This window comes from Cladophialophora bantiana, assembly GCF_000835475.1.
Source record: "Cladophialophora bantiana CBS 173.52 unplaced genomic scaffold supercont1.7, whole genome shotgun sequence".
Classification (NCBI taxonomy): domain Eukaryota; kingdom Fungi; phylum Ascomycota; class Eurotiomycetes; order Chaetothyriales; family Herpotrichiellaceae; genus Cladophialophora; species Cladophialophora bantiana.
The window spans coordinates 336,753-354,653 of record NW_015971581.1 but is presented as its reverse complement, the minus strand read 5'-3'; the positions used below and the strand labels follow the sequence as shown (position 1 = coordinate 354,653).

At 52.3% G+C, this 17,901-nt stretch overlaps 5 protein-coding genes across 5 annotated transcripts; 3 read left to right on the top strand and 2 right to left on the bottom strand.

Annotated features, from left to right (window-relative positions):
- Positions 1-190: 190 nt before the first annotated feature.
- Z519_05133 (uncharacterized protein) lies at positions 191-1,272 on the top strand (the record flags this gene model as incomplete). The annotated part of the gene is made up of 3 exons (XM_016762874.1): positions 191-691; positions 746-895; positions 973-1,272. The coding sequence occupies 3 exons, from the start codon at positions 191-193 to the stop codon at positions 1,270-1,272; spliced, it is 951 nt and encodes a 316-aa protein (XP_016620487.1).
- A 2,053-nt stretch (positions 1,273-3,325) lies between these two features.
- On the top strand, positions 3,326-4,513 carry Z519_05132 (uncharacterized protein; the record flags this gene model as incomplete). The annotated part of the gene is made up of 1 exon (XM_016762873.1): positions 3,326-4,513. The coding sequence occupies one exon, from the start codon at positions 3,326-3,328 to the stop codon at positions 4,511-4,513; it is 1,188 nt and encodes a 395-aa protein (XP_016620486.1).
- Positions 4,514-4,588: 75 nt separating this feature from the next.
- On the bottom strand, positions 4,589-5,185 carry Z519_05131 (uncharacterized protein; the record flags this gene model as incomplete). The annotated part of the gene is made up of 2 exons (XM_016762872.1): positions 4,589-4,765; positions 4,904-5,185. The coding sequence occupies 2 exons, from the start codon at positions 5,183-5,185 to the stop codon at positions 4,589-4,591; spliced, it is 459 nt and encodes a 152-aa protein (XP_016620485.1).
- Positions 5,186-7,152: 1,967 nt separating this feature from the next.
- On the bottom strand, positions 7,153-8,325 carry Z519_05130 (uncharacterized protein; the record flags this gene model as incomplete). The annotated part of the gene is made up of 1 exon (XM_016762871.1): positions 7,153-8,325. One exon carries the CDS (start codon positions 8,323-8,325, stop codon positions 7,153-7,155), a length of 1,173 nt encoding a protein of 390 aa, XP_016620484.1.
- A 1,911-nt stretch (positions 8,326-10,236) lies between these two features.
- Z519_05129 (uncharacterized protein) lies at positions 10,237-12,831 on the top strand (the record flags this gene model as incomplete). The annotated part of the gene is made up of 1 exon (XM_016762870.1): positions 10,237-12,831. The coding sequence occupies one exon, from the start codon at positions 10,237-10,239 to the stop codon at positions 12,829-12,831; it is 2,595 nt and encodes an 864-aa protein (XP_016620483.1).
- Between the last annotated feature and the right edge of the window lie 5,070 nt (positions 12,832-17,901).

Sequence of the window (17,901 nt, the reverse complement as noted above, 5' to 3'; positions counted from 1 at the left end):
TGAAGACCGCGTCTCAAGAGTCGCACCAGCAACACCACTCGCGATGAAGCTCCCTCGTGGAGCTGGTGGATTCGTGTGCCCGCCAAATAACAAAGGTCTCCATCATCATTCGAGCCCACTTAATATATCCATCTCGTCGGCGTACAGTCATGTCTCTTGACCTCTGTCCAATGCTCTGCAAACATACATGATGAAGCTGTCTAGGATAACATTTGCCACTCTCGGCTTTGCGTCCTGTTGTTTGGCGGCGGATCAAGATGTTCTCACCATCTTGAAACAGCAAACTGGTATTTCCACCTTTATTGGGCTCTTAGAGCAGTTTACAGATCTGGTCAATACTTTGAACCAGGGGACCTTCAGTGGTTTGACAAACAATGTCCTGTTGCTTGCGACCCAGACTAAGTTCCTCGCAGTCCTCATTCCAAATGACCAAGCGCTGGCTACCCTCGGCAATGAGAATCCAGATTTGACCAACGATACCGACGCGGTCCGGGCACTGCTGGAATACCATATCGCCCATGGAACACATCCATCTGCCTCTTTTGGCCTACAGCCGCTGTTTGCGCCAACCCTCCTGACCAATTCCAATTATACCAATGTCACAGGCGGGCAAGTAGTGGAATTAACGGCATTGAACAATCTGCCCACTGTCGTGAGCGGGGTGAAGGCAGAGTCTCATGTGGTTGAGGCTGTAGGTTTCCTTCCATTTACAATGGCAGTGCGACGGCAATGCTGATCGACGAAGGACATTTTCTACCTGGGAGGTCTCATTCACATTATAGACACAGTGCTCACGATCCCCATTTCGTTTCCAGCAACCGTCACCAAGGCCGGGTTGACGGATCTTGTGGCATTGATGAGTATAGGAGGCTTCCTCAGTCCCAGTTCTCCAACAGTCAATGTGAGTCCCCCATTTCCTGGAGGAGTTATTGGCCCTGTAAAGTGCTTGTATAGGCTGATGGCGATATCTAGATCGTGAATTCGCTTTCGGATCTCACCATCTTCGCGCCCAACTCATCTAAATTCTCGGCCGGGTTTACAGGATGGGACGGTCTCTCGGAAACTGATCTCCTGTCCATCTTAGAGTACAGCATCTCTCAGGGAACGGTCTATTACTCGTCGGAGTTCAAGAACAACACCAAGATTCCGACGCTGGACGGAATATCTGCGACTATGACCGAGGCTGACGGCCAGTTCTACGTTGACACGTCTCTCATTAAGACGCGAGACTATCTCACTTCTAACGGTGTGTTGCAGATACTTGACAGGTGAGCTACATCGAACCCTGGTCCATCTCTACAGACATGATGACTGACGTTTGAAATCAAGTCCTCTCAATCCCAATACTACCGGGCAACAGCCTCTCTCGACCCCTGCTTCATCTTCCGACAAGGGGTCTGGCGGCCTCAGTACCGCTGCAGCCGCAGGGATCGGCATCGGCATTGGGGCCATAGTCCTCGGAGGGGCTCTGGTCGCGGCCCTATATATTCGAACGAGACGCCACCGACGGCTTATAAAACTGGCTAGTGGCAACACAGGTGACCTTCCTCCACGATACGAATTGGACACCAAAGCTCTAGAAGGAAGGGGCCCAGGTGACAGGAACGCGCCTAGGACCCAAGTATTTGAAATCCACGCCCCGTCCAAACCGCCCTCTCCTCTTGAAATCGACGGCAATGAGAGGAGCCGGATCAGTGTTACCATTCAAGGCACCCCTCCTCGACACTTGGGGTTCCAGGCTCGCTATTAGCGACGACTCCTCTGGCACTGGATCGCGATGAGCGAGATTTGATCGTCCGCGAGGGGCCTTAATAAACAGTATATTCAAGCCCGACGCATGGGGGATTGTCGGCTTGTGATCATGACCTTTCTTCTAGCTCATCTGTTATTTTAGCGGGCGCCTCTGACATGAAAGAGAGGAGCCCAGCACCCTGTATGAAAAGATATAGCATTGCGTGAGCCATCCTCACCTGCTCATTGACATTACCTCAGATACCCTGGTTTGCAGAACAAAAAGTCTTTCTTTTACTTCACTTGATGTGGCGGCTTCGCTGGCTGTCGACTCATTTCCGCCAAGCGAATTGTTCGTCGTCGCCGCTCATTCCTCCTTCAACCTCAACTCTCGCACAGCTTAAATTTCACTTCCTCAACCATCACCACGACCCTCTCCAACCTCTGACATCCGTCCCGTTCAACTCTGTGGGATCTTCGGAGTGTACACAGTAATTCACGGTAGGAGGTTGCCGTGACTGTGACCGTGTTCTTTTGGTGAAAGGTCAGCGAGACTTGCTGCTCTCTTTGTCTTGGTCCATCACTCTCTCATCACCTCAAATATCACACAAAAAGACTCCCTCACTTGTCAAGACATCTAGTGACAGCACGTCTCTGCAACCGTCCGCCCTGGAAACCGCGCAGAACTCCTACCTCACCCGCGGCATCTCTCCATCCTGTCTAGAGTCCCCTTCCAATTCACCTCTCGTTCAGCGATGCCAGATGACTGAATCGAATCAATCAGCTGTCATAGTGCCCGAATCAGCTAAACCACAGGTCGGCTGTCCCAGAAAACTCAGTAAGACAGGTCGAGTGATAACCAAGTAGACGAATTTTGAGGATGGTACCATTGCGAGCTTCGACAGTTGACCAGGTTACTTTCGGACAGCATACCAGCATCAAGGATAGTAAGATGTGTTCTTGAATCTTCTAACAGGCTTCACGACATCACCCCCATGCCTGAAAGGTTCCAGAACGAAAAGTCTCGTAGGGAAAGCTTCATATTCTCATAGGGAGAGATCCTTCTTAGACACGACCACATTCATAAAACACATACTCCGTATTCGTCCCTCGCGGTCTATCAAGCATTGACATACCTAAGGCTTCTACCGTACATCAAAGCAGAGTAGCTGACCACCTCTGGTGGCTGACACAGTCGAGTCGTGGCGGCGAAGTGCAGACTACGAGGCCAACATGTGAGCTACCAGACAACCATAGTCGCTCTTATATTCCTTGAGAACACGATGACAGTGAATAGTTTTTGGGGGGGGGGGGGCCTGAAGATACTTGGTACATGCCCTGCTGTGGTGCACTTCAGAGGTCCTACGGAGGAAAGATTTTCCGAACGCCGACCTCCTGACTGCGCTCCAAATGCTTCGCGGTGCTTACCAACTTCTTTCCAATCGATGTTAGGATGTGTACCTACTTACCGTGGTTTTACTCTGTGCTTCTGGATGGAATGAAGGAAGGGGATGAGGGATGAAATCCTTGCATTATCCTCCTCCAACACTGTCTTGGTGAAAGATACTTGCAATCCTCTGATCCCCTCGACATCATGACGCCAACACGTTCGCTATGGGCGTTCTTCATCCTTGTCGCGGTCGCCTGTGCCGCTCATACCTCTAACTGGGCTGTCCTGGTCTCTACCTCTCGGTTTTGGTTCAATTACCGGCATCTTGCCAACACGCTCTCTCTCTACCGTACTGTCAAACGGCTTGGCATCCCTGATTCTCAGATCCTTCTCCTCCTGCCCGACGACATGGCCTGCAACCCAAGAAATGCCTTCTCCGGAACCGTCTATTCGAACGCGGACAGACGCATGGACCTGTATGGCGAGAACGTCGAGGTCGACTACCGCGGCTACGAAGTCACGGTGGAGAACTTTATCCGCCTGTTGACCGATCGTTGGGAGGAGAGTGTTCCCGCAAGCAAGAGACTACAAACAGACGAGGGTAGCAACATCCTGATATACATGACGGGCCATGGAGGCAGCGAGTTTTTGAAGTTTCAAGATAGCGAGGAGATTTCGAGCTGGGATCTGGCCGACGCGTTTTCCCAGATGAGAGAGAAGAAGAGATACAACGAAATGTTGTTCATGATCGACACGTGTCAGGCAAATACGCTCTATCGACAATTCTACGCTCCGGGGATCATCGCGACGGGGTCCTCGGAAGAAGACGAGAGCTCGTATTCCCACCACGCGGATAATGACGTCGGCGTGGCCGTCATTGACCGATGGACGTATTATGTCTTGGAGTTTCTGGAGACGCAGGTCACGGGGCCGACGTCAGACAAGACGCTGGGGGATCTGTTCGACAGCTACGATGTGCAGAAGATCCATTCGAATCCTGGTGTCAGATGGGACTTGTTCCCGGGAGGGGAGCATGCGGGAAGGAGTCGAAGGGTCGTCGATTTCTTTGGAAATGTCCAGAGCGTTGAGATTCAGGTAAATCAATCAGATGTTGAAAGCCTGAAAGACGATATCGAGGGTCTCAAGCGACTGGTACAGGAATATGAGACATTCGCGGCGGCTCAGGAGAGCAACCAGACACTGATGTCTGATGTTTTGCAGCGAAGGACGAGTGAGAGCAATGGCACTACAAGAAGGGTCCTGTCGAAGCAGCGGGACGCAGCTGGAAGAATAAAGGTCTCAGAAAAACCGCAATTGGCTCAACAACTGGCCGGAGTGACTGTTCTTTCCGGACTTGCAGCGTTGTGGTATTTTGCTCCAAAACTTGTGTGAAAAAAGGATGCACAGTACATCTTCCTCAAGGCGGCCTCTCGACACCTCCCCGATGGCCACATGACAGTGTCGGAGTCAGGACGTCTCGACTTCATATGGGACAGCCTTGTTCTTCTCAGCCCACATCATCTCCTCCTTGGAGAATGGCGGTGGAGGATCCAAACCCTGGATTCTCCAGAGATCACGAGGCGTCTCATAGATGTGTAGTTCCCATTCTAGCTCCGTTCTGTCGATGATGTACGGTTTCAAAACCTATACAGGATTGTCATCAGCCGGAACTCCGAAGAAACCGAATCGAGGTTGAAACAACTCCCAGAAGATGTGAACCGATTGAGAGGGGTCCACTCAAAATGTTCAAAAAGACGAGCACAGAGGGAAAAGGACACGTACGCCATTGATTCGATCCATCCAGGCTTTTCTCCTAGCCTTCCCCTCCTCCGTCTCCGGCCCCATCATGACTCTAGCAATCTGCTCGACCGCTATTCTCACAAAATTCTTCTTCGACTCGCCTCCCACGAAACAACCTTTCTCGTCCACATCGATAAACAGGATAACGACGTAGAAGGGCGGGAGGCCGCGGGAGACGTAGAGATCAGTGATGGCCTTGGAGATGCCCTCCCTCTGGGAAGAGGAGAAGGTGGATGGGTGAGAAAAGATCCGCCACAGAGGCATGGTGATGGAATGAATGCCTGACGGTAAAAGAGCACAAGGGATTGGAATGTGCCTTTACCAATCACAGAAGTGCTCAGGAGGCTTCGTGGGTATCGTTGCCCGTGGATTTGGACACAGACTTGGTATCTTGAAGAGAAGCAGGGAGGGAGGGAGAGAGGAAAGCACGGCTTATATACTTGGGCTTGCTTCTCATGCCTCGGATCTGGCTGAGGCTTGGAGGATACGTACCTACATAGTAATATACGCCCCTCGAAGTCCTATGTACAAACATGGACCTTTGTCCCCCATATGCACGTCTCGGCTGTCCCCACCTTGAATCGCAACCCGTACGAGCACCCACCTTGGCCCTTGCTGGTAGATCTGGTATGACGGCAGGATACTACCCGTACCTAGCAGGTCAGGTGTCCAGTCCAACCTCCCCAGCATACCGTTTTCCAGACCCGGGATTTCGATTTCAGATTCGCATTCGGTGCACGGTTGACGAATGTTGACGGTCGATGATGATTACTCAACTTCCCCGTGCGCGCCCCGCCCTCTCTTGGCCTCTCATGCACGAGCCAGCCGTCCACCGAGCGGGCGAGCGAGGCAGGAGGAGACAATCAATATGCAACGCAAGGCTGGCGAACCAGTGGGGTCGCTGTGTCAGCGAGCAAGCGAGCAAGACTTGCTGTGGCCGTGGCTCTTGGTGCAACAGCCCTGGAGAGGAGAGGTGCGATCTTGTGTAAGCTGTGGAGGGAGGAGAGGCAATGGGAGATACTGTACCGAAGGCGTTTCGTTCATGCGATCCGTCTTGTTTGACGGCTACATGGCCACATAAGTAGGTCGTCCCTGATTACTTGGGCGCCAGCCTGCTTGCTGATTGGCTCGCCTTAGCTCCAGCATTGGATTTTGTGGAGCTTGCTTGCCTGCTTCAAGGTGTGAAGATGCAGAGATGCAGATGGCGATGGACGTGGAGAGGGACAAGGATAATAATTACGTAGGTACGAATTGCTCCACGTCTGCTCTAGTTGATCGGTACATATCTACTCTACTCTAGGTAATACACATTGCCGTACTATAGCCGGAAAGAGGTGATTACTTATTCCTTTGGCCACTCTGGTACACAGGGAGAAGGAAGTGAGGCAGGCATCACGGGGCGCGACGAAAAACCCTTAGTACGAGCTATTCTGAGTACTTAGTACTTCTGGTACGGGCATTGGCTTCGTCTTGGAATACCCAGCCAAGGAGTAGGTAGGTAGCTAGGTAGCTAGGTAGGTGGGTGGGTGGGTGAGTGCGTCGGTGGATAGGCAGGCCTCTCTCTTTTCCTGTTCTCCCGGTACGTCCACATTGGTTGATTACTGAAGAGTGTTCTCTCAGCTTCCCCCGTACCTTCCTTCACGCCGTCGTGTAGATCGTGGAGGAGCCCGAGAGACTTGCGGCGCAACAGGACTGAGGTGCGTATGTACGCCGTGCCAGAAGACGGTAGCTTCGAAAGTGGGACCAGTTTCATGGTCTACCGTCAGGTCAATTGATTTCGACTTCGCCCTCTCCCATAAACCATTCCGGGCAGCAATCAACGGATAGTGCGCCAGGCTCACATGTAGGGTGACGAGTCGAAAACGACGTACACGAGTGAGACGGAAAGTGTGGCCGCGTCACACAGAGCATTCAGCATACGCGGTATGCTCGACAATGTGCCTCGTTTTGATAGACCTGAGCCTCTTAGCCTTGTTGTTCGCGTGGCGTTGCGGTCGCAAAGTATCCGAAGGTGGTAGTGGTTGCGAGGAGAATAACCTCGCCGACGCGCAATGAACCTCTCTCGTAAGCCGAAGCGTGAGAAGCTGAACCATCGGTGATTGCGCCAAGGTTTGATCGCCGTCAGTCCTGAGAAGTCGACCGAGGACCACACCTCTAATCGCAGAATAAGGGGTTGCCAGCACCGAAGCAGGTTGACAGATTGAAAGGCCACAATGAGATGCGCCCTCTTCTCACCTCCTCCTCCTCTTTGCCTTCTTCTCCGCCCTCTGCTCCAGAATTCTCCTTTTCTTTTCAAAACTCTCTCCGATGCCCATACCACCGCCATCCCCTCTGGGACCGTCTTGCGTCTCCCTTCTTCTCTTCTCTCTTCGCTCCAGCACACTAGATCCCTCCCCTCTCGCCCTGCCTGCAACGCTCCTATGAATTCGGTCTCCCAGTCCACCCAAGCCTGTCCAATCTTCACCACCAAATAGGTCTCTCTTGTCGATTTCGCCTCGTAGCCTCGCTTTCCTTTTCTCAGCCTTACTCTCTGCAGGCAATCGGACGAAATTTCGTTCTTCGTATTCGGTCCTTTCGCGCTCCTTTTCACGTTCCTTTGCCGACAGAGCCCCACGGCCATGTTTGACAATGGTGCTATTGGAGCCAATCGAGGATTGTGCGAGTGGTGCTGTGGAAAATTCCTCGTCAATATATTCGTCCAGAAGTTGTGACCTGCGCTTCCGAATGGGGGCGTCGCGGTCGCGACGTGAAACCGGTTCCGGCATTGCAGTTGGTGTTATACGTGGAGGTTTATATGCGCCATTAGGTGCTGATCGTGACTTGACAGATCGGTCTTCCTTCTTCTGTGCGGCCACGTTCCGTAGGAGTGCAGCAGGTCTCGGGCCCACAGACATATCGCCTTCAGTGTAACTGTTTTCGAGGGCATCATCTTCCGCTGATTCTTCCGAGCCAGATTCGAACTCGTTTGACAAATTGACATTTCCGTGGGGTGTCTTTCTTGGAGGCTGATTCTTCGCCCCTTGGTCCACTGCGGTCCTTCCAGCAGCCCTGCGCTCAGCTTCTTCGGCGGCCCGCACGACTTTGTCGATCTGGTATTTCAATTTGCCTTCCAATGGGCGAACTCCCCTTTCGAGATAGACCCGCAAGCCGACCAGGTGTTTCACAACTTCAGAGACTAAGTCCGTCGACGGGTCCTCGGCATAGCCACTGCGTAGCTTGACAACGACTAGGAAGGCGAGGTTTTGGATGTAGGAGAGGAGGAGGTCATTCTTGGTGTCAAGGAGCGAAATGCCTTCGGCGGGGGGCAGCAGTTGCTGTTCTGTCTCTGGAAATGCGGATGCTGCAGACTGAAGGGCAGCAGTCAAAGTAGACAGCATTGGCCCAGTATTGTCCTCTACACCCATATTGAAAATATTGAGAGGCATGAAATGATTGTTCAAGTTGAGTTCCACGCCCTGCGGCCCAAAAAAAGTCTTGCGGAGAATTTATGTCACATGGCGATAAGATATGTCACCCGCTCCCATTGGCATATGCCGAGCCTTGCGAGATGCACAGCCCAACACAGCCTCGCCGGTAAAGTTCTGCAGAGAAATATCTATATAGTAGACATGAGACATGAGACATGAGATCTGTACAGAAAATTTCTATGGGATGACACTCTTCGGATCATCTCAATAGCAGGCGCCACATGAGCTTGAGTTCTGCGGCGTCTAGGATGCTCATTCTCACCTAGCGGACCCAGTAGGACGCTGTAGGCATTGACATAGGTAAAGGAAAAAGGAAAAAGACGGGAAGGCCCTGTCGGTGCCTGTAACAGCGATGATCCAGCGTATAAAGCCCTCTCTATTCCTTGCAAATTTACCCTTTAGTCCACCTTTCCGCCCAATCTATTGCCCTCGTTCCTTGCATATCTGTTTCTGTTCTCAAAATCAGTTAGGCTGTACTCGGTATGAAGTACAGTAGCCCAACCAAGCACTACTCTCAGACCAAGAAGTTGGAGGAATTCGCACAGAGCCAGCCCGATCTTACTTTCCGTTTAAGGGCGACAATGTCGAACATGGCCGGGCCTCTGAAAACCGCTATCTGTTTCATTATGTCGCATAAGCAAGCCTTGAAGTCATACATGTGAAGGAACATTGGTTTCCTCATTCCCTAGACTGGGGAGGGCAGCTAGGAGAACCTGGCAACCGAAGTTTTTAGCTCCTTTGACGGGTATAGGAGGTTCCATTCTAGGAGGAAGGAAAGCAAGCCCAACAAGGGGTCCTCTCTGCTGGGAAAGGCTTGCAAGACTCGATGGAGGAAAGAGATCAGATCGCAATGAGGCGAGTTGAAAGTGAGATGAGGCCAGTTCGTCGTAGGTGCTCATTCCACAATATCACACTCACTCTGCATACCACCATCACCATCTTCCTCTCACCTCACATCTGTCCTCCCTGCCCTCGTCGACAGTCTGGCAAAGGGAAGAACGCTCCGCTGTCTCTGCACCGAGGAGGGGTGAAAGATCCTGGAATTGATGCGGATCTGGTGCAGAGAAATGCATAACATGAACAAGCCTGCGTCGACGGCGGGCTAGGGCAATTGAGCAACAGGGATAGCAGCCCAATAGCCGACATGATAGCCCGTTGCGATAAGGTGTGTCCAAATGTGAATCCCTGCTGTGAGATGGTTGCACAGTGCCAATGGTAGACAAGAATGTGCTTCTGTCAATGCGTCTGGCTTCCGCGCCGGTCGTGTAGCGTGCGACTGCACGTCTAGTCCATATCTGCAATTTGCCTCGTCTTCTGGAAAATGATTTCGTTCGTGCGCCGCAATATTGTTAAGATGGACAAACCTGCAAGCGAAATCTCCCGCAACCCACCTCGCCCACCAGGGCAGAATAGGGGACAATGGCAGCTTCAACTTGGTCAAGTTCGCTTCGCTTGACTCGATCATGACGTCGACAGTCTCCTTTTTCCACTGGCGAGCCAACATTCGAAAAAGGAGCAGCAAAAATATTTTTACTCTGCGCCTCGACCTGCGTTCGCGACTCAGCAGAAGGACACAAGAGGAGGAACATACTCGGTGCTAAGTGCTCAGTGCTGAGTGCTGACTGCCGACTGCCCATTACTCGGCCAATTACCCTGCGATCCTCCTCACGCCCCCGGAGCCTACCAGCCTACCAGCCTACCAGCCTACCAGCCTACCAGCCTATGCCTCACCAGCCGCCGCCCGCCGCCGCCGCCCAAGCGACCCTTTCAGTTTGAGTTCAGGCGTGCAAGGATACTTCCCCAAGAGGGCGCCGGGCGAGGTAGGCAGCAAGCAGGTCAAGTGAAGTGATGGGCGACTACAAATCTGACTCTGCGACTCCGTCCCCGTCCGGCTTCAACTACAGCCTCCAAGGACTGCCTTACAGCGAAACCCGAGCGTCCAAGCCTCCCATCCCCGTCACTCGCTCAGTCTCATCGTTACATCGAATTGCGGACTTGGAGCCAGACAAGCCGCTGTATTCTCCGCTGACAGGGGACAGCGCGTCCACCTCCTCCAATAAGAGATACAGTCCACACGCGTCGGCGTCGCCGCAAGATGGAGACGGACCGCGCTCCCAACTTGCATGCTCAATCTCCGCGAGAGAGAGTCAGACGAGCACCACGCTGAGTCTCAATACAAGAACGCCCACAATATCCAGCCTAACCTCGGGCACTCTGAGCATTCCTCAGATTCGCGTCAACGAGACTGCCTTCACTCGGGAGTCGTTTGCGGACCGGAGCAGCAACATCAGCACCACAGAGAGCGGGAGATGGTTATCACTGGGACAGTCACGGTCGAGTTCGGCTGCGTCCTTCAAAGAGACAGGCAAAGGCACACAGGATACGTCTTCAGCAGCCCATGGTCTATCCTTGGATATCAACCTTCCTACAACCGGATTCGGAGAAGAGCTTCTTCCCACGACCAGCATTGAGTTCTCCAAGAGGGGGAGCATGCTCATTGACGGGAGGAGGGTCAATCAGTCCAACCGCAAGAGTTCGCCCAATCTTGCTCCCATCATGGATGAAGAAAGAAAAGTGAATGTCGAGCCCCGTGTCCCGGAGGCGACTGCTAGCGACGAGCAAGCTGCTCCCACAGCCATTGCAAGGACTCCGAATAGCCACCCTTCCGCCAAGATCCTCTCCGCCGACGAAGAGCTCTTATCTGAAAAGGTCCGCGCGTTCTACGCTGCTGGCACGGACGGTCAGCATGACACGGAGTCCAACGTCAATCTGGCAGCGCGCATGGGAGCTCGATGGCAGTCGGCATTAGTCGCCGAAAATCGCAGTGCTAGCAATCCATCCCTTTCGCGCGCTACTTCCAGTACAGATATTTACGAAGATGCCAACAATTCGAGGCAGCCAAGCATGGCGACCTCGGCCTCTCATTCATATATGGTTCCTGAACGTGAGGAGAACGAGCTTGCCGGTGGTTTAGAAGACTGGAAAGATATCGATAACGCAGATGTGGACCGCTACGGCTTTATCATCGCCAAAGCCTCGCCCACCACCGTTGACGGGGTCGACGAGTCCAAATCGCAACGGCTGACCCGAGTATCAACAAGCTTACAGCTCGCCAGTGAGACGCCGCGGAGGAAAAACACTATCCGCCGAACACCCAGCAGCGCGCATGGATCTATGCGGTCAATGCAGAGCAAACAAGCTAGCCCAGAGAACACTCCACCTCGCCCCGCGAGTTCCCAAAGCGCCTATGCGCGCCCGCAGCGTCGAAACGCTTCTGGCCGAATACCACTACCAGGGTCCAAAAACCGCCGTCTGATGGACTCGGCAATGGACATGCTGACGCTCCCAACCTCGGCGCAATCGGTGGTCGAAAACGGACACGTGCGCGTCGACAATGCGCGAGCACGGCGGAAAGAGCTCGAACGTGAGGCAAAATGGCGGCGGATGGCAAAGGCGAAGACTCCCTCAAAGGACCCCCAAACCGGTCTCCCCCTCGTGGGCGCCGGTTCCGAAAGCGAATACACCTTCGAGACAACCAATCCAAAACTCATCGAGCGAACTTGGAAGGGTATCCCTGACAAGTGGCGCGCAACAGCATGGCACAGTTTTCTCAGCGCATCCGCTTCGAGGCGGAAAAATTGTGCCAGTGATGCCGACCTGATCTCTTTATTCCATTCTTACCAGGATCAAGCGAGTCCGGATGACGTCCAGATTGACTTGGACGTGCCGCGGACGATATCTTCACACATCATGTTCAGGAGAAGGTATCGGGGCGGCCAACGTCTGTTGTTCCGCGTTCTTCACGCCATGTCGCTGCATGTTCCCTCAACCGGATATGTTCAAGGTATGGCGGCGCTCGCGGTCACGTTACTAGCATATTACGACGAAGAAAAAGCCTTTGTGATGCTTGTGCGGATGTGGGAACTGCGCGGCCTAGGGGAGTTGTACAAATCCGGCTTTGGTGGGCTGATGGCCGCGTTGGACGATTTTGAAAAGGGATGGTTGGATCAAGGGGAAGTAGCCAGAAAACTGGAGGCACTGAATATCGGGCCCACCGCCTACGGAACAAGGTGGTATCTCACATTGTTCAACTATGCAATCCCATTTCCGGCGCAGTTAAGGGTATGGGATGTGTTCATGTTGCTGGGTGACGATGTCGCGGCCACAGACTCACCCGCGGTTCCTCCAAGCCGTGGTACGTCGTCGTCGAAAGACAGATGTCAAGCCGATGCTGAAGGGGTTTCCTTTGGAACAACCTTGGACGTCCTCCACGCCGCCTCTGCAGCACTGATCGATGGCATGCGGGACATTCTTCTAGATTCGGATTTCGAAAATGCCATGAAGGTTTTGACCAGCTGGATCCCCATTCAGGACGAGGACCTCTTTATGCGGATTGCAAGAGCGGAGTGGAAGATTCATCATGGGAGAATGAAGGCACGATGAGGAAGGCTCACGCATGGACAAATCAGACGGGCAGAGGTAGACGAAAACATGAACATATACATGGAATGTGTATCTTGGTTTATTCTGAACAGGCGAAGATCGGACCGAGATCGAGATGTCAGCATACTTCTAATACCATGTTGTAGTGAGAGGGGAAAATGAACCAAAAAGGAAAAGGAAGTCTTCATTTTGGTTTTCGTCGTCGATAATTGCTTTTTGGTCCCCTGGTCTACTCTGCCATACTGCGCTTTCCAGATTTCTATCACACTCTTCCATTCACAATGCACCCTACACCGCTCGCCTCCAGATCCGTGTCCGGAAGCTGAGAAGGTATCCCGTATGCATGGATGTATGTGCGGGCGTAGGTATACATGCACGCATTTATGTGCGTGTTTTGTGAACAAGAGAAGAGTAAACAAGGCTCAAGCGGGAAGGAGACTGAATGAAAACAAAGCAATGAATTCGAGAGCCCCCCTCCCTTTTCCACTCTCTCCCAACCTCTGTGTCTTGTTTTCCATATCCTCTTTATGTCTTTTCTTATATTCCCTGCGGTCAGAGTGAGGGAAGGGCACCACACGTGAGAAATATAGAAAAAGAACTATCACATCCCGTAGAACATGCAACGAAAGGGTATCACGCCAATGACCGCCCTCCTCAGGTAAAAAGCTTATAATTCCCTCCATAGACAAAAGCTCCTCAGTCGTTTATCAGAAAGAGATGTCCATATCTACAGTCATATTCATAGTCAATTGCAATGATGGTCGACAGAAACAGTGTCTGTCTACCTTGCCGCCGACAGGGAGAAGGATAGATAGCCCACAACGACTGAGATCATTCTCACCTATTTCCTGCTTTTTCAAGCGATGAGAAAGCATCAGCTCAAAGATACAAATTTTTTGCGCCAAGAGCATCAAACCGTTGAGGGGCGGAAGTGTCCTACTCCTTCTAAATCATACGACGTATTATCGGCATTGTCGGCATCGGAACGAGAACTACCTGCCCCAGAGCAACATGTTTTTTCCCCTTCTCGAGGCATGGAGGTTCAGAATCAATACAGAGGAAGACCCCTTCAAACCAATAGGTTGGCTCAATTTGATCCAGGACCAACAAAGTCCCATCCAAGTTTCAGTGCTGGCCACACTTACTTCGTGACTGAGGAAGTCAGCTGTTCAACGAGTCACCGACGACAATAGGCGGCACCATTGTTGTGAAACTTTGTGCTCGTTTTGCCACAAGCCACCACCCGTTTAGTTTGTCGCGATTCAAAATGTTTGGGTAAGTCATATGGAGCAATTCCTTTCGAATATTTAGTACATGGGCAATGAAATTCGTGGAATTGTCGGTGCCGCTTACCTCGCTTCAGAGATTGGAACAACAAATCTTGGGTCCGACCCTCCATCTCACTTCAATGCCCATGGCTGCGCCAGATGTGTGCTAAAGGACGCAAATGCCGCACAGGGGACTGAGGCTGTGTTCAAAGTTGATGACTTACGTATAGTGGCTTGTCCAATTGAGCACTATTGGCAATCTTCCACCCGTCAACTTCGGCAGAGCCTGGTGAAATGCGAGTAAGCGAGAAGCGGAGTTGCAGATCCCATCAAAGGCCCAGCGATCAAATGCAAATGAAGTGATTCTTAGCGCTAATTAACGGGGATGATAATCAAGGAAAAAGATATCTCCTAGATGCGAGATGGATGCAGCTGAGCAGCGACCCCCCAGTTGATGGGGCATGATTTGCGTGTCTGGGGAGCTGTACCGAGTACTCGGTATTTGGTTTGCACTGACGAAGGTGTGGGAGACGCGTACAATGCCCGCCAGCTCCCTCCGCACATATGCGATCCGTTGCCATCCTCGCGACTCTGTGTATGGAGGACTTCCAGCGGCTGTTTCGTCTTCAGCTCCGGAATCTGCGTTCGGGTCTCGAAGGCGACAGGCTCGGACTCGGATTGGATGGCACATAAGCCAATGCGGGAGAATGTCCCAATCTGGAGGCCTTACAGCCTGAATAGGTGACCTCCGTTATTGTCCTGCTTTGAGGCGCGGAAAACGAAAAGTCCGGAAGCATTCATCAGGGGTCCAATGGTCTTACAGTGTATTCGAAAATGGTGAAGTCAGTGGCTTGATGTAACTGATTACTGGCCCGGCACGTCCTGCAGTACCTCGTATTAGGGACCATGGAAATTGATCTGTGGCTTGACACTGCAGCCACTTAAATGCGAGCAACCCAGGGTACGAAACCCGTGGCGGAAGCATTCTCTCTTGCCAAGAAGAAACAGCAAAGTTCGCTTCGAAAAAAGAGTCCAGCAGCGTTTTTCTGTACACAAAGCACTGAAGCTCTACCCATGCAGGACCGATCATCTCCATCAGCTCCACACGGATCGAAAAAGCTTTTGCGTGCTACGCCGCCTTCGTCATACATAGCAGCAGAAGGGTCAAAATGTGGTCCTGCTTCGCGTGTGTAGTTGACATGGAGGACAGCCACGCTGCAAAGCACCTGGTTCAGTGTCGCCTTGGCGAGCATGACGACAAATTGTGATTAGACAGTCTGCTAGTGAGACAGCATTTGTGGTTGGAGTACTTTCACTGACCTGCCTGAAGAAGGATAGAAATCTAGCCCAGTCATCAATTAACTGACCAAAGAGGACGATCGATGCCCATTTTTGACGAACAAGCATTCAATTAGGGGTGAAGACGGCAGTGTCGATCACACCTCGCTTAGAAACATCGCGTGCTGAAATCCCTGTGGCCTCGTGCGGCGATCAGTATTTAGAGCTATGTAGCGCATGGGTGAAGACTATCGAGGTTCTCTTTTCGTATGACAAGTTCAACGGGCAGGAGCCCAGTCCAGCTAGGATTGGATCCGTCAAACGGAGGCCAACCTGAAGTATGTCAAAAGCACGCGGCGCCGGAGTTTGAGGCGCAGATCGTCTGCACCATGACCTCTAGGATCAGTCATGGAGTAAGTAACGTGCCAGCGAGGACGATCTGTTGCTTTTTGCGGGTGGTCTGTATTGGCATGTTTGTGAACAGGGAAAATGCTTGTTGCTTTGTTTGGTCTGACTTGACTCGGGCAGGCAGTCGCTCTCTCGTCCACTATCCGAATCGGCAAAAGACGGAGGTCCGTAGAGGCACCCGCAGAGGTCGAACACATGGCGGCTTCTTAATAGTCAGCTACTATTATTGAAGGCGAATTCAAGCATATGCAGGGAGAGGCTTCGCCAGCCCTTAAAAAATTGCGGAATTTGTGAGCCGTGGCTCATGCAATCCCAAGGAGTGGCCAACGGAGGTCGCCGCTCAGGATTGGGTTTCTTTTCCCTATCACTTTGTGCTGATCATTTTGTGCACAGTCTGAGTAGTCCTAAGCGATGGCCTCGCTAGCAGGAGCATACTAAGTCAACGCTCACACCATCCGCGGTGGGGGACGCCCGTTGTTATTCGCGAATGCTGTGGGCGCCAGGATTGCTCGAAGTGGTTTTGTTCGCTTGGAGAAATTGAAAGGACTAGGAGATCCTCAACTGGTTTGGGACATGACGGAGGCCAGCCCAGCACGCATCCGGCCTAAGCTGGGATGAATTCAGCCCAAATCGGGCCTGTCAGCGACGGCTCATGACGCCAACTGAGGGTCCTCGAGCCGCGTCGCCTTGGCTGGAAGCTCCGGGCTTGACCGAAATGATCTCGGTTCTCAAAGGCGTTCGCGGTTACGGGAGTTTAGATTGCGAGGTTGGTGGCTCTTAGCTGCTTTGGTGTATGCACCCATGACGTCCTCTATCTCCTGGCCAGTTACAGAAAAGTCTCCAAGGATCCGGGAAGCCGTCAAAGTTGGGCACTTTCGTGTTCCCGGTTGGGCAAAACTCTCGAGCTGCCCAAATACGAGGCAGCATTGCAGTAGACTGGAACAGACTGCGAACTGGCGTTGGTGGTTGCGAGGAGCCGATGGTTGGACCGACTACTTAAAGCAACTGCAAAAAGTAACAGGGAATTGAAGCGATGGGCCACCTTGCTAGCCAGTGAAACTATCACACCACTTCGCGTTTTGGCAATGGCTGACAAAGGTCATATGCAAGAAGCGACGGCGTCACAAGCTCTTTTGAGTATGTCATCTCAGCTGGTGAATGCCGTCGGAGAATTTCTGCTTCATAGTAGTGGTGTGTATGCTGGCCCCCCGATTTGTGCTGAAGCGAGGCGGGAATGCAGGAGGCCTGCATCCAGGCCATACTTTTTCCGGTTGTTGGGTTGTGCTCGCTCGCCCGAGGCAACCAGCTTCCATGTCATTTCAGGGCCTTTTGCTTGTAACCCATGGCTCTAGTATTAGTGCCATTGGGTCTGCGAACTGGGATTGTCCCTGATGCATCAGGAAAACGCTCCGACTTGAACTTGACTCTGCCTCAGCAACGCAAATGCTCGGTGAACACGAGTTTTGCCAGGCTCCTGACCTGTGGCCAAGATGCTATGTACTCCGCAGGTATGTAGGGCTCCTCGTCGTGGCTTTTATGGTGGTCTGGGGCAGGTGCATTTGCCGATCAGAGCTCCTTCCCCGCCAGTGTTTCGCATTTGTGGCTCCCGAAGAATTCCAAGACCCTCTGTTTTGATTGCGATGGCTCTTGTTGGAAATGCGGGCCATCAGGCCGCCTTTAGTGTGAGAGGGAGCCAAGAAGCGGCGGCGACGAAAAAACTTTGCTGTCAAGGCGTAACCCAGCAAGGACGAAGTAATTACCGCTTTGGCACTGTGCTTCTTAGGAGGCACCAGGAGGGTAGGCAGTGTTAGGGTGAATACTCGTCATTGAAGGCTGTTTCGGGTGATAGAATAACTCGCCTGACAGCCCCAGTCAGCAAAGCTATCTCCACACCTAGCGAGACAAGCAAGCAAATCAAGTGCTGATTATTGTTGTTGTTGCATGCATTTGTCACGGCCCGAAGTGGCCACTCTACTGTATGGGGACAGAGTTGTGCGGTGCTCTCCTGAGATACTGCAAGGGACAGTTGTGGCGGATAATACTGTTCATGAGGTGAATCCGAAAGAGCAACTCGGAGAGCCACCTGAATATTGAACCGAGGGACCAAGACGTCAAA